The sequence below is a fragment of the Rousettus aegyptiacus genome, unplaced genomic scaffold (assembly GCF_014176215.1).
Source record: "Rousettus aegyptiacus isolate mRouAeg1 unplaced genomic scaffold, mRouAeg1.p scaffold_m13_p_3, whole genome shotgun sequence".
Classification (NCBI taxonomy): Eukaryota; Metazoa; Chordata; class Mammalia; order Chiroptera; family Pteropodidae; genus Rousettus; species Rousettus aegyptiacus.
Window position 1 is genome coordinate 164514306 of NW_023416306.1, and position 16107 is coordinate 164530412.

The following is a 16107-nucleotide window of genomic DNA, read 5'->3' on the forward strand; positions in this document are numbered from 1 at the left end:
AGGAACTGAAGCATCCTGCCAAGAACACGTGAGTGAGCTGTCTTAGAAGGGAGCCTCCAGTCCCTTCTTCAGGTGACTGCATTCCTGGCCAACATCTTGACTACGACCTCATAAGAGACCCTCAAGATAAGCAACTCCTAAGGTCCTGACCCACAGAAATCACGTTGCTTTACAAGACACTAAGTTTGGGAGGTGGGGGGGGGGATTTGTTGTACAACAATCAATAACTAATACCTTTTCTTGACCCTCCTCAGTGTTAGGCTCTCTCTCCCAATGACGGACAGCTAAGGGAATATCTTCCCAGCAACCCTTCCTCTTCTAAGAGTTTAGTCCATCTATATGTTTACTGTAGTAGAACATAGTCCCATTCCCTGGCCTTAGGTGAATGATCCAAAAGAGGGTACTTGACTAAAGCCAGGCCAATAAAGTCCTGGGATCATGGGGAGTTAAAACTCCCCTTCAGAAGACAATGTACAGAAAAAGATGATAGCCTGGTGATATGGCACAGCCTGACGACAAAATGAGTGATTAATTTTCCAAATTACACTGGATAAATTCACATATTTTAAGAAAAGATACTGCTATGGAGTGACTTTCAGATTTACATTCAACCAACATCTTCTGAGCGCCTAATGTGCGCCAAGCAACCTACTGAGAACTTTTCCAAACAGGATCTCACTCAATTCTCACATTCTGTAAATGAGAGAAGTCTGAAAGATTGAAGCGACTTGCCCAAGTCTACACAGCTAGTAAGTGGCAGAGCTGGGATTTAGAATGAAGTCTTCCAATTCCATGTCCAGGTAGGCCATAGTACTCTGTCTACACAATTGCGACAATTTCCATGTCCTGACATTTGACTTTTACTGCCTTTTCATCCCATAGTATGCCATACAGTGTGGGCAGAAATGGGCAATCACCAACTGCTGACTTGGTACGACTATGTATCGTGTCTACGTCATGAGAAGCAAGGGACCGCATCAGATCAAATTACTTTGGTGCCTATTATAGTATCATGTGCTGACAAGGAGCACAGTTAGCTGAAGATGAGTGAATTTTTCTAGTTGTATTTTAAGTGTTTTTGACCACTATATTCGGTCGGTTGTTCCAAAGATCAGCAAGAAATAAAAAAAGACTGTTCATTTCCTTTGACAGTTAACAGTTCTAATGAATTCAGTATAATCTCACCATCCATCAGAAAAATTTCTGAAATGCAAACTTGAAGCTGATGATTCACACAGCAGAGAAGGGAAAATAAAGCAGTACTCATTGTTTTCTACAAAACTAGCATTGTTTGCAAAACCCAGAAACTGAGCAGTTGGTCGACTACCAATAACAAGTAGGTTGCTCTTTGGTCATTTAGCAAAAAGCTGCTTGTTGTACCACGGTCAATGGCTGAGGAGCATATGACTTCAAGTAGCTTATGCTGTACAGGATTCTACACATATAAATCAGTGAATCGTTATGTAAGATAGGAAAAAGATATTTAAAATCTCTACACCAGAAAGCACCTGACACTGAGCCAGGCACGAATCAGATATTAATACTTAATAAATGCTTACTGAATAATTGACTTAACAGCCCTTTGAAAACATCAGTTTTCTATTAAAATGAGAGAGAAAAATCAAATCAACCAAACCTACATAGGTTATGATAGGAACTCAGAAAGACTGTGGAATAACTGGCTCAAGATACATAACAAATTCATGACGACCAAAAACAATCTTTTAAAATGTTGAAATAAGCATCCTTTTAAATTAAGTCACTAGACTGGTAGTCAATGGAATGATAACTAGCAACTAAATTAGAAATAACAAAAACTAAAACAACAGTGACAGATTTAACTTTACAACCTGCTCAAAACAGTAAGAACGTGTACTAGGCATACACCTCAAGCCTACTGTATAAACTCTACATAATAAAAGAATATCTCATTATGCCAAAGAAGTTGAATCAAAACCTATATAAACGTTCACGATAATATTTAATAGTAATAATGAACAAATTATCTGCTCAAAAATGAAATTTCTAATACGAATGGGCTCCACAAATTGAAATCCAAACTTACTGATCAGTCCTAATAAGCATTTTCTAAAATGAACAACCCAGACCCACGCAATAAATAAAGTAATTTAACCAGTATAAAGCATGGGACAACTGTAGCGATCTTCAACAGAACGTAAGCGCTTAAGCTGGCTAGTTTTACCGAGAGCTTTAAATTTACAGAGCCTGCATCTCATGAGACCTTTGAAAGAAATTTACAGCCAAGTATAGTATTTCATGACAATTGCAAATAAAAGCACTCAGTCCCTGGAGCCCGCGATCCCTCTCTTTCTCACTGGAGACTGCACTCCTGGAAAGCCCGGGGACAGCGACCCTTTTATCTCGTACAGGACCCCAGCACGTTAGGGGGTGGTTCCACAAACCACCACCCGGACCACCTCTAACCAGAGGGGTGGAGAAGTGAGTCACGCTCCCAAAACAACTGTCGTTCACCCCACACTGAGGAAGGCGCACCTTTTACCCCAAACAGGATGCAGTGACAGATGTGTCACCTGTGCGGGAACGGGGCCCGAAGACATCCTCAGAGACGAGCGCCAACAGGCAGCTGTGGGCTGCCCCGCGGGCCCCAACGTCCAGAGCCCGCAGCTCATTCTCCGGCTCCGGAAAACTTTCCGCCCGCTCGCCCCGGGGCGCTCCCCCGCCTCCCGGGACCCCCAGGACCCGCCCCGCCCGCAAGGACCCGCCCCCCGCGACCACTGCCCAGCCCCGCGCCCCCCGGCCCGCGCCGGCAACCGCACCCGCGTGACCTCGGGGCGCGCCCCCGCGCCGGGCCCGGCCGGCAGAGGGCGGGGTCGCTCACCCGTCCGCAGCTCGTGCTTGACAGTGAGGAGCTGCTCTCCCCCGGCGCCGCCGTCCCCGCCGGTCCCCGCGCCGCCGCCACCCTCCTCCATCTTCTCCGTTTTCCGATCCCGCGGGGTTCTACGAGGGGACCTGGGAGACAGCGGACGCCCGGCCCCGCGCAGCTCCCGTGGCAGCCCCAGGAGCCGGGCGCGACGGCTCCAGAACTCGGGCGCAGAGCCGAGTCGCTTTCCCGCTCTGGCCGCACTGCTCGCGCCTCCGCCTCCTCCCCCTACGGCGGGCACCGCTAGTACCGCGCAACCAAACCGCCCCCTGCTCCGCCGCCTCCTCCTCGCAGCCGCTCCGCCCACCGCCAGCCAGGTGCCGGAGCCATCCGGGCCGCCGCCGCCTATTGGACGCAGGGCGCGCGCGTCCGCCAGCGCTCGCCGCCATTGGTCAGTGCGCTCTACGCTGCGCGAGCGCCCCGCCCCTCCCCAGAATTGTTGTCGCTCCGCGGGGCAGCAGCTGAGGGGGGAGCGCGACCATCCGACTGGGGAGGTCCGAGGTTCCGCCCCGCCCACCGCCTCTGGTGCGCACGCGTAGTCAGGATCTTCCCGTCCCTGACCTCCCCGAAATGGTCACACCCCTATTCCCCAGCTTCGATCTGTTAGTAAACAGTGTCTAGTAGTCAGGAGGCTCTCGGGGTCTCTGATTGGTTATTGCTGAAAGAGGCGGGGTGGGCCGATTGGAACCTGTGGTCCGCCAATCACCGTGGACGGAGGCGGGGCCGGGAGGGGGAGGGGTGTGCTTCTCACACACGTGTTTACAAACGTAAGTTAGGGTCCTAGACAGCGATACGCAGGTGTGTGGCCAGCTGGAAGACCACGTATCTTAAAAAGGTGTTATTCGCCCTGGTGAGCCCTAAACAAATTCGGTGGAGCTTGTGCTGAAATACAGGTAGTTCTTAGATAGCAAAAATTCACGATCCCAGCTCTCAATGAGGACTTTTACAAAAGACGGACATTTACATTTTGTACAAGCCGCATCTAAAGCACCGAAAGGATACAGAGATTAATAAAATGGAATACAATCCCTGCCCCTAAGCAGCTTTCAATAGAACGTGAGAAACAATCTGTGTACATACACAGTAAACTATAAAGCTGAATTTGAAATAAAACAGTCATACAAACTGTTAGAAAATCGCACAGATGGCAATGATTATTCTCAGTAGAGGAGCTGGGGAAGGCTTTTAGGGCAAGGAGGCATTTGAAATAACCAACTTAAAGGATGGGTAAGATGGAAATAGCAGAAGCAGACGTTTCATGCAGAAATGGTAACTGTAAGCACAGGCCTGGAGGTAGAGAAGACAAGGGTGGGTTAAGTGACAGATGAGGCTGAATGAAGTATGATGTGAGAGATACAGCCCAAACGTAAGGTGCGGTAACATAATGGAGAACCTCGATTACATGCTGAGCAGTGAAGATTTTATTTAGTTCAGTATGCGGGGCCTCAAAGAGTAGTTACACTTATCAAAGCTGTTCTCTTGGAAGTTAGTGAAAAGGATGGACTGAAGTGAGGAAGAGAAAGATAGCAGGGCAAGAATACTGTTTGCAAGGATAGAATTTACGGTGGCCTAATTTCTGGCAGTGGACATAAGAATGGGAAAAGGAGAAGATTAAGAAGGACACTTGGATGTAATTCACAGAAAAGTGAATTTTTAAATTAAGTGTGGATTAGACCAGAGGTCAGCAAAGTTTTTCTGTAAATGACCAGACAGTAAATATTTTAGACTTTGCCGACCATGTGGTCTCTTTCACAACTACTCCACTGAAAGCCACCACAGACAGTAAGTAAACTAATGGACGTGGCCATGTTCCAATAAAACTTTATATATGGACACTAACATAATATTTCGCATCATTTTCATGTGTCATAATAGATTAATCTTTTAATTCTGTTCAACCATTTTAAAATATAAAAACCATTCTCAGCCCCTGGACCATTAAGAAAAAAACAGGCAGACAAACAGAGTTGGCCTGTGGGCCATAGTTTGCAGACTCAGGGATTAGATTGCCATGGAAGATAAAGCAGAGAGGGCTCAGCAGCCCTTTTGGGTTGCCCTCAGCTCCCTGGGCTTACCTACCTAGAACATTTATCCCACTAAGCCATGACTGCCTGCTTACTTGTCTTTTTCCTCCACAAGTAATGTGCTATTTGTAGCCAGGGAACGGCTGTGCTCAATTCTTGTTTACTCAATGACTTTTACACCAATTATATATACCAAGTGCTGTGGTAGATGCTCGAGAAACAGTGGGAGCAAATCACGCAATCCTTGCTCTCATAGAGCCTGCAGTCTAGAAATGGAAATAAATCTTAAGTCATTACATAAGAAAATGTAAACTTTTCATTGTGATAATGCTGTAAAGGAAAATTACAGGTTGCTACAATAGGATATATCAGGAGGGCCTAATTTAGGTTGAAGAAGCTTGAAGGCCTTTATAAGGAAGTATTATTTAAGCTGATTCTTCAAAGATGAGTAGATTTTAACCAGGATGTGGCAGAGATTGGTCTGATGCTCACCAATCTCATTTCCTCTTCCTGGACAGAGGAAAACTAATTTTTTTTTTTCATTTGCAGTTAAGCTAGGGTCGTGTGACTGTGGTCTGGCCAATGGGGTATGGGCAGATACGATGTGTGCTATTTCCAGTTCTGGCAGGTAAAACCCTATGCATAATCACTCATACTTTCTTCTTTTTCCACAGCAACTACAAAGGCCACATTTTGAAAATGGGGGATCACAAATATAAGGAACCTTGAACCCTCAAGTCTCCACTTGAAGAAGAGCCACCATGGCCCACAACAGACTGTCATGTGAGCAGTAAATAAATCTTATTAGGAATGAGCTACAGCAATGCTGGGGTTGTTTGCTACCAAAGCATAATCTCGCTGACCCTGATGATTTCACAAGTGGACTATTGGGGGGAGAAAATTCTGAGAACACGCAGATGCAAAGCCCTGAGGCAGGCAAAGAGCCTACTGTAGTATAGAGACCAAGAGGAAACCAACTGGGCCATAACACGGTAAACAGGAGATGAGGTGAGGGAGGCAGGCAGACACCCAATCGCAAAGTGCGTGGTGGCACTTAATATTTTTAGAGTTTTTCTTGCATGAAGTCAGAAGCGATGGAAGGAATTTAAACAAGTGAATAATATAATTGGGATAGTATTTTCAAAAGGTCACCGTGGTTCGTGTTTGGAGACTGGGCTGGAGGGAGCAAGAGGGTGTACGGGAAGACCAGTTAGGAGGTTATCACCATAGTCCAGGCAAAAGATGATAGTGGGTATGAAAAGAAATGGAATATTTCTAGATATATAATGACACCGAAGTTCCTAGCATGAGCAACTGGGTAGATGGAAGAGGATGGTGGTACTATTTAAGGAGATGGGTGACTTCGAGGAAAAGCACATATCAGAGAGACTATCAGAAGTTTAACTTTGAAACATCCAATGCCAATATAAAGTAGCTATATGGATACATGAGTCTGGAGCCCTGCAGAGAGGTCTGGGATAGAGATATAAATTTAGGAACCCTTGGCATGTGGATGCTATTTGAGACCAGAGGTATGAGTAAGACTACCCAGGGAGATAATGTGCAGGAGAAAAGAGGAGCCCAGGACCGAAGTCTAAGGAATTTCAACATTGTGACATTGGAATGAGAGAGCGGAGCCAGAGATGTAGGAGGATAACCTGGAGAGTTTTCTATCTTGGAAGCCAAGTGTTTCAAGAAGGAGGGTGTGGTCAGCCATGCCACATGCCCCGAGAATGCAAGATCCCGTGCATTTGCCAGCTTGGGTGCCATTGGTGACAATACCCAAGGTGGTTTTGGCAGAGCAGCTGGGAGGCAGAGTAGAAACAGTGTGTGGACATCTTTTTCAAGGAGTTTTTCTCTGAAGGAAAATAGAGAAATAAGGACCCAGGGAATTTCGTTTTTTGGTTTTTTTGTTTTGTTTTGTTTTGTTTTGTTTTGTTTTCCAAATAATTTTAAAATTGCAGAAGAGTTGCAAAAACAGTACAGAATTCCCGCATACCCTTCACCCAGCTTACCCTTGTGTTAGTATGTTATATACTGTAGTTTAACCAACAAAACTGAGAAACCAACATTGGTATAATATTATTAAATAAACTCCAGACCCTACAGATGTTACTTTTTCCACAAAAATGGTTTCTGTATTTTTAAATGGATGAAAAAATTAAAAGAAGAGTATACCACGACACGTGAAAAGTTGTTTGAAATTTAAATCTCAGTGTGCATAAAGTTTTATTGGAACACAACCATGTCCTTTCTGTGTGCCAGGATCCAATCCAGGACCTTCGTTATACTTAGTTGTCATGGCTCTTTAGTCTCTTCCAATCTGTAGCAGTTCCTTAGTCTTCCCTTAACTTTATCACCTAAACTCTTTTGAAAAGTACCAGTCAAGTATTTTGTAAAATGACCTTTGACTTCGGTTTGTCTGCTGTTTTCTTATGATTAAATCGAAGGCACACATTTTTGTCAAGAATGCCATGGAGGTCATGTGCTCTTCATCAGCTTACCGCATCAGGGGTACAAGACGTTAATAGTCTTATTACTTGTGATGTTAACTTTGGACACTTGGTTAAGGTGGTGTTTGCTATTTTTCTCTACTCTAAAGCTATTATTTTTCCCATTATAATGAATAAATATTGCAAGGCTTGTGAGATACTTTTAGACTATGCAAAAATCCTGTTTCTCCTTAATCTTTCACCCACTAATTTTAGCATCTGGTGGTAGATCTTGCCTTCAGCAGTTGTGACTGTGACATTCTAATGGTAATTTTCTATTTAATTGTTTTTTAAGATGAGAAATACTGGAACATGTTCAAATGGTGTTGAGATGGGTGGATGGAGAAGAGGTTGGAGAGCCAATGAAGAGAATCTCTGAAAACAATTGTTTGAGCTAGGACTGGCCGAGAGGTTTACCATTGATGGGAAGATGCCCCAAGTCCTTCCTCAAGAAAAAAAAAAAAAAAAAAAAAAAAAAGGAGAGGGCCTGGAGGCAGGCATGGACTGGCTTATAGACTCGGGGATCTTGGTCATCTCATCTCAGTATCCATAGCCTCTAGATTAGGCTCTAGCTCAAGATAGTCTTTTAATAAATGTTTGTTGAATGAGTGAATGAATGTATGGTGGTGGTGGTGGGGGAAGAGGGTATTGGGAAACTACATTTAAAGAGTAGGTATAAAAAGAGAAGCCAATTTAGGGTATAATCTCAGTAAAACAGGAATACGCCCTATAAGTTAATCCCTCCTGTAGACAGAAACCACTCAGATGTGCACACATGCAGCAAAGAGTTTATTTCAGAGACGCAAGCCCTGTGTGCTGAGTGATGGAGGAGATGGGAGAAGATGGACTCAGGAATTGAGGATAGTTGGGAACAGTTTGGAATAGTCACTGTGGAAAATAAATAGAGCAAGCCAACTTGGATAATTGTAGACTGGCACTGGGGATCCAGGTGGAGTTAGAAAGCCTGAATCAGGGTACTTAAATGTGTTCCTCTAGCAACTTACATTCCCCCTCGAGGTTGGAAAACAACCTGGCTGAAATGAGTGACCCCAGGGCCCAAGTTGAGCGAGCAGGCAGTGCAGCCAAGAGTAAACTGCTGCCTGGAGTCCAGTCTAGGAGCAGGAACTTATTAACATAAATGAGTGAAACAGCAATTCTCAACCTTGGCTGCAGGTTGGAGTCACCGTGGACCCCTGAAAAGTGTGACTTAATTGGTCTGTGGAAGGGCCTGGACTTTGAGGTTCTTTTGAAAGCTCCCCACATGATTATATTGTAGAACCAATTTTGTGATGTACAACTGTCACGTACAACCAGTAGAGGAGAGCTTGGTAAGTAAGAGTTTGGAGTTTTGAAACAGCAACTTTTCAGAGGCAGTGGTGATGATGCTAGATAGGATAGGAAGAAAAATTCTTTGGAAACACCAAATAGGATTGGCAAGGAGCTTAACTGATCAGACAGCAATATGGGAGGATGACTTGAAAGCAAAAGTTGTTGAAATGGCGATAGAAAATGGACAGTGGACTGGACTTGGTTGCTGGAATTGAGGAAACTATCTCTGCTCCCTCCTGCCCTGGGAGATGGACAGGTAGGGAGGGCGGGACTGTCTGTGAAAGGGCTGGGAAAGGGAACTCGTCCATCCGGGAGAAAGCCAGGTTTCTGCTAAGGCCAGGAAGAAACTGCCTTTGGCCAGGCCTGCTGATACCTGGCACCAGACTGGGGGGTCCTGCTCACCTCCTTACCTGTGGGCCTGCATCTGTGGCACCATGCTGTGTGGTTTCATTGATCCTTAGCCCCGGGGTGGGAGGGGCTAAAGCAAAGCTGGGAGGACTTGTCGATGTGATCCAATAGGACTTAATGAACTATCATTTGTGCAGAGTGAGCAGGAAGCTCCTCACCTCTGGATTTATAAGCATTAGGATCAGGCCTTCCTTGAACACTCATATGTATACCCAAATAAAAAAGAACTTTCAAGAAGTCGGAGACGACACCATTGACATCTTGATTCTGTTTTCGACCTTGTCACAACCTTCACAGTGTGATATAGATCCAGGAAGTTCAAGGGACGTGCTGCAGGATGCAGAGACAACAGAATTAGGGAGGCGTGAAAGTCATGTTCTTGGAAGACACCCATCCTGTGCTGGAGTTGACACATTGCCACTCTTCTCAAAAAGAATGTTGGGGAGGCATACACGCACCTTGAGTTCACAAATGGGAAGAAATTTTTTTGGAGGACCAGCATTTAGGCAGTTTCTCACTCCGCCTTCTGTGGCAGGTACAGAGCACTTGGCTGAGTGAGAAGTTCTGGTCTGATATCTGGCTGTGTGACCTGTGCCAATGACTGCACAGTTTGGGGAGACTTCAGAGGCATGCACACCACATATATATTCAGTTAAATGTAGTAAAGACATTTTAACTCCCTTCCTCCCCACCCTTCCACTCCAATATTTTCTGGATGTAGCAAGAGAGAGAAACAAAGAAAGAAAAAGAAAGAAAGAAAAGGAAAGGAAAGAAAGAGAAAGAAAAGAAAAGAAAAAATACACAAAAAAGCCCCATTTTTAATAAAACAAGGAAACTCACAAAACCTCAAACCACAAACCATGAAGTATACCGCCCAAATGCTATAAAATCTGTACTGAAATTGATGAAATGCTGAGAGCCAACATACACTGCATCCAGCCTTGAGCCGGAAAGATATTTCCTTAGAAGTTAGTGTCATAGTCCCAAAGGACCAAATCATTAATCCTTGGATTGGAGTGGGGTTTCCCAAAGATGAGGAGGACTTGTATTACTAGGGGAACAGGAGGTAAGTTTAGGTGGTACACTGACAGCCATTTAATTATATCAAATAACAAAACGAAAAGTGATTCCTTTAGAGTTCTCTTTCATTTGCGATTACATCAAGAAGAAAATAGTTGGGTTCCAGTGGTCTTTAACTTACCTCTGTTTTGTACTAATCTCCCTTTCTAACCAGGAAAATACAGACCTCAGACTCAGCTTCCAGCAAACAACTGCATCTAGCTAGAAGTTACTATCATCGCTTTGTTTTCATTACACTTACATGAATAGTTACTTCCTATTTATGGCAAGTGAAACTGGCTTTTCATTGCTGATAGTGAAAGGTCTACTTATTAGGAGTCAATTCAAAGAAGAATATCGATTATGATGGTGGTAATATGCAGATGAGTCAAAATTGCAGAAGTGGTACCCAGATGACTGAAATTTAGATTTGAGAAACAAGATCCAAGGACCCCCGCAGGAGAAACTCTTCCCCCGCCACAGGTAGTATTCTTGCAAATAACTAGGATAATTGCGAGGAAGATCGATACCAAGGAGAAACCAGGCTGATGGTTATTTATTTCTGTCGTCAGCAGCGATCTGGTCTCTTGGAGATGAGAGGGTGAGGGGGATGGAAAGGCAATTGCCAGGAGATAAGCCAGAGAGCCTGAACTGAGAGAGCCTTGCTGGGTTTTCAGTAGCTTCCAGAGTGCCCATACCTGAGAATCTCAGCGATACTCTCTCATGGAGAGGACGTTAACTCTTGGAAACACCCAAGTAAAGCTGCCAGGTGCCTGAGGGGCCTTCTGCCAGCCTTCCCAGGCTGTTCCCTGACAAAGAGTTCTCTGTCTCACCAGAGAAATTTCAAAATTGTCTCCCTTAAAAAAAAAAAATAATCTCGAAGAGGAGGGTCATGGTTACAAATAAGGAATTATAGAGCAATACAAGAGGATAGATAGAGCTGAGTGGCAGAGCTCAAGAAAGGAAAGAAAAGCTGCTTTAGAATCAACCCAAAATAGGATGACCACAAGTAAAACCACTGCAGAACAATACGGAAAAGAATAAAGACACGTTAAAAATTATGAAAATTTGATAGTTATGGAAAATAGACCATGGAGATCCAATATATGAATAATTGGCATTCCTGAAGAAGCTCCCAGAACAAATGGAACAATAGCAGAAACTTAACCGAAAAGAAGGCTTGAGTCAGCAGATAGAAAGCACACACTATGTCGAAGTGAAATTTGTTCTGAGTGATCAATAATAAAATATACCGGGAAAAAAAATAACAATGAAGCAAGGTCTACGGAAGTTAAGAATATAAAGGTGTCACTTGTGGATTTTATGTTCTACTCAGTTCTTCTGTAAGTGTAAAGGCTGTTGGCAGTCATTGTCAAGCATGAAAGAATTCAGGGTTTTCATATTCTCGAAAAAAAATTTTATACTGAAATCCAGTCAACCAAGGTATGAATCCAAATCAAGAGGAGAATTGAGGATTTTTTTAAAAATACGAAGATAAGTTTTGAATTGTTTTAAATACAGAATTAAGATAAAAACAGCTGCGAAACTTATGGTTTAGGAACAAAATGTAAACATTGCAAACTCTTACCCTGTAAAAATGATTATACACCTAACAAAATTTGGGAAGCGATAGGAAAGGGCAGTAGGACTATAAGTATGGAAATTTACTCATCTTTAATGGCAGGGAAATAATCACTCTAAAAAATAAAATGCACAAACCGCGGCTTTATAAAGAAAGCCTAATTCCAACTTCTCAATGATGTCTATATTAGTTTTTTTACCCTTAAAGGGGATATTTTAAGAATTTTCGTGGTAGAGAAACATTTAGCTGAAGTTTAGCATCTTCTTCTGTTTTACTTCACTTTCTTTTTCTATGAAATTAATTTTAATCATTTTTTTACTCAAAAGTCATTTGCAGAGCAAAATCCCACTGTTGTCTGTTGATCTTTCTGCCCTTTTTCCAGGCACAAGGACCTGTCGAGATGACGCTTCCAAATGTTGATAACGGCTGTTTCTGGGAAGTGAGATTTTGGACATGTTTTTAAAAAACTTCCTCTTAGTACTTTTCTATGTTATTTTTATCATAAAACACATTAGACATAAAAAAATAATAGTCGTTTTCTGAGCAGAGTGATCAAACAGTAAAACAACCCCCACGCCCCTTGTCCCCAGATGTTACTGCCATGATTACGTAATATAATGCTACATGACACAAAGGATTTTACAGGTGTAATTAAAGTTACTAATTCCTCGACTTCAAGGTTGGGAGATGATCTGGGTGGGCTTAATCACATGATCGCTTTGAAAGCTGAGCGTTTTCTCTAACTGGTAGCAGAAGTCAGAGAGATTCCAAGCATGAACAGGCTCTAATGCAACCTATAACGTCATACTCAGCCATAGGTTGCAAATCGTTTTCCTACAGAACACAGAAGGCATTTTACCACTGCCTTTGAGCATCTATTCTTTCCAATGAGAAGTCTGTTTAATTTTCATTATTGTTTTCATTCCTTTATAGACGACCATATTTTAGTTGGAAATTTTTCTACTATTCTCTTCATCTTCGATGTTCTAAAAAAACCCGATCGTGTAAGTAGGTGGGTCTTTTTTTCAAACTCTGTGTCCACCACTCAATGGGCCCTCTCCGTCTACAGATGTGTGGCCTTCAGTGCTGGAAAATTCTCTTATAGCATTCTATTGTCCTCTCCCTTGATTTTCTTTGTTCTTTCTTTCTGAATATACTATTAATTGGATGTTGGACCACCTGTATTGGTTTTCTAAGTCTTTTTTTTATTATTATTATTACCTTTTCTAAAAACCTTTTTTTTCTTTTGGTTCTCTGTGTTTAGAGAAAGTGTTGTAATTTTATCTTTCAAATTTTCCATTGATTCTTTTATAACTTGAACACTCATAGTTTTCATCTATAAGAGCTCACCTTGTTTGTCCTTTGTCCTGACATCCTGTTCTTCTTTTCTGGATGAAATAGCTTCATGAGTCTTTCTGAATGTATTCATTGGAGCTTTTTAGTTTGCTTTGCTTTGATTTTGACTTCCTCAAAATAACTGCTTTCTTTTGGGGCTGTTGTCTGTTTTCTGTTTATTTTAGTCTTTTATTGTGAGGTCTTTTCCTGAAGTGCCTAGGGATTCTTTATTGTCCACTCTTAATTAAGGATGAAGCCCAGAAAAGCTTTTTAGGAGTTCTGTGTACCAAGGTTTGTTGACCAGAAGGCTCCAAGTGCCTGGGAGTCCCAAATGCTAGAATAAGCTGATTTCTCCCCTCCGGAGATATTCAACTTTTTTTAAAAGAGAGGAATTTGACAGTGTCTTTCCTGAGTGGTAGAAATTTATGAGATGTTTCAGGGATGGGGTGAGGTAGGACAGCCCAGTTGTTCCATGGGCAGACTTTTAATTCATTCCCATGTCTTCGTTTTTTTTTAATTTTTATTTGTCAATTAGAATTGACATCCAATATTATTTTATATTAGTTTCAGGTGTGCAGCATAGCGATTAGACATCTATATAATTTATGACGTGATCCCCCCGATAAGTCTGTCTCCCTCATGGCACCGTACATATTTATTACAGTATTATTGACTATATTCCCTATGCTGTACTGGGCTTCACATCCCCATGACTACTCTGTATCTAGCAATTTCTACTTCTTAATCCCGTCACCTTTCTCACCCACCCCCCCAACCCCGCATCTGGCAACCATCAGTTTGTTCTCTGCATCTATGAGTCCGTTTTCATTTGTTTGCTCATTCCCATTTTCAGCCCCGTGTCTCACATTCTCTGCCACATCTGAGCTTCTCTGAGATTCAGCTGGGAAGATCAGCCTCCTCTCGCCTTACATCTCTTTGTGTGTCCTCCAGACAGTGGTCCCCAAACCTCCTGCCATCCCTGGATGATCGCACCACGCTTGGGGAAAACACCCATACAGACTAACTTTCTCTTCACTGGCATCACAAAGCTAATGAATGCCAGAGGCTGGGTGCAAGCCCACTCTCTGATTCCAAACCCGAGGTCCCTGCCACAAACCACAGCATTCTAGCAGCTGCGTGGTTAAGAATTGATAAAGAAGGATGAGAAATTTGGGTCTGTTTTCCAACAGACATCACAAATGTGTTCACTTTTAAGTGCTTGCAGTGCCTTGGATCATATTTGTTCCTTCAGGATTCAAACCGAAAGACTTACATAGGCCAGAGAGATAAAGTATAGCGGGAGTGGGGAGAGGGGGTGGGGTGCGCACCCCTCTTTCCGAGTGACTATCACACCTCGGCTGCATCCAGCTGTTGGCACACAGGAATGCTGGCCAACCAGAGCCTAGTCTCCAATTTTTCAAGCAACATCAAAATCTAGATTACTAAGTAGTAGTATTAGGTAATGATTTTTTTTTAACTTTTTTTTTTAAATTAAAAATTATTGGGGTGACATTAATTAAATCACTTTTTCAATGGCGGTTGGCATTCAATACTATTTTACATTAGTTCCAGGTGTGTATTAGGTAATGACTTAAAATGTTGGCGAGTAATTCAAGTTCAACTGCGGCTGCGGGCCAGCTGCAGCGACGGCAGGTCGCGCGTGGGAGAGAACACCTGAAACAAGGTCGTGGAGGGAGCGGAAAGCGAAAGCAGTCGCAGGACCCACCAGCCAGTCGCAGAAGTCTGTTTAAGACAAACCAAGGAGTGTGTCTGCTTTGAGCCCCAGACATTCTGGGAAGTGGGTCTGATGGCCATTTCCTACTTCAGTCCCTCTGCCTCTCTTAGATCCTAAGCTAGCTCGTTTTTCTCCTTTTCTTCTCTCGAGTCCTTTTCCTCATAGAAATCTTCCTCCTTTCAGATGACAGCGCCAATAGCCCATCTAAAGGACTCGTGAACACTATGTACAGATACTGAGGAGGATGGGGAGAGAGGCCACGATCAGAAACCCTGAGGAGCGGTTTGGGGCTTACATAGTTACCATGCCATGTTTGCATACTCTGGTGACAAGGGACAGTTTTTAGCCAGAGGCCTGCCTAGAGACTGGGAAATGGACTAGAAACCATTTAACATCATTGAGCCTGAGCTTCTCCATCTATAAAACTGGGATGATAAAAATAGCTGCTTGTATTTCAGAGTATTACTCCAAGAATCAAACGAGGTAATGGTCAAGGCAGTGGTATTGTGACAGCAAACAAACCACTGCCTGTGTCAGAGAAATTAAGAACGCGTTTGGATTATACAAGGTAGGGACAGGAAACAACCCTCAGAAATATCCCAAGGTTACTCTGTGATGAAATTTCCAGTCATTTTGGGGTGATGTCATCTCATCTGATGCAATAGACTGCCTTTTATTTTTATTTAATTAAACCTATTTAAATAACGAGACACCTAAAATAACAAGATACATTGGAAAAAAAGGTGAGCCTGTCATCAGAAGTCCTTGGACTATGCTGGCTCTGTATCCAAATGACCACATGGAAGAGTACTTCCGGAAGACAAGGATCCTCCTTAGTTTTAGAAACTTCTTTCACGTGCTGACCTCCTCCCAGAGAATCCCCATTACACCGTACAATCTTTTGGGGAAACTGACAGATAACTGGTGTCAAGGCCACACTGAGCTCTAAGTCAACATAGGTGTTAGACGAACAGGAACTCCTAAATTTCCTTTGGTTGGAAGATCATGACCTACTACTCAGGCAATGCCTGCTTTGTCATTCAGTTCCATCATTGTACGATTTCATATTGAATGGCACGAAAATTGTGCACAAATACGTCCACTGAAATGATTTTTATAAGAGCAAACAATTGGAAAAACGACATTTGCTTAACAATAGGAGAAAGGTTAAATAAATCATATTTTTATGACGAAGGATTATGCAGCCATTAAAGGAGTATTTGCACAATTGTTCCCACTGG

General features: G+C 43.0%; 1 protein-coding gene across 3 annotated transcripts in view; it reads right to left on the minus strand.

The window, feature by feature from the left end:
• Positions 1-3133, minus strand: part of RPS6KA5 (ribosomal protein S6 kinase A5) — a 137560-nt gene extending 134427 nt beyond the window's left edge. For 2 of the 3 annotated variants that reach the window (XM_016154289.2, XM_016154282.2), the window contains exon 1: positions 2861-3133. In XM_016154289.2, the coding sequence (XP_016009775.2) occupies positions 2861-2951 (91 nt within the window). In that variant the 5' untranslated portion in view covers positions 2952-3133. Of the gene's footprint in view, positions 1-2514; positions 2682-2860 lie in introns of those variants that run through there. The other variant, XM_036238432.1, reaches the window with a different exon arrangement.
• Between the last annotated feature and the right edge of the window lie 12974 nt (positions 3134-16107).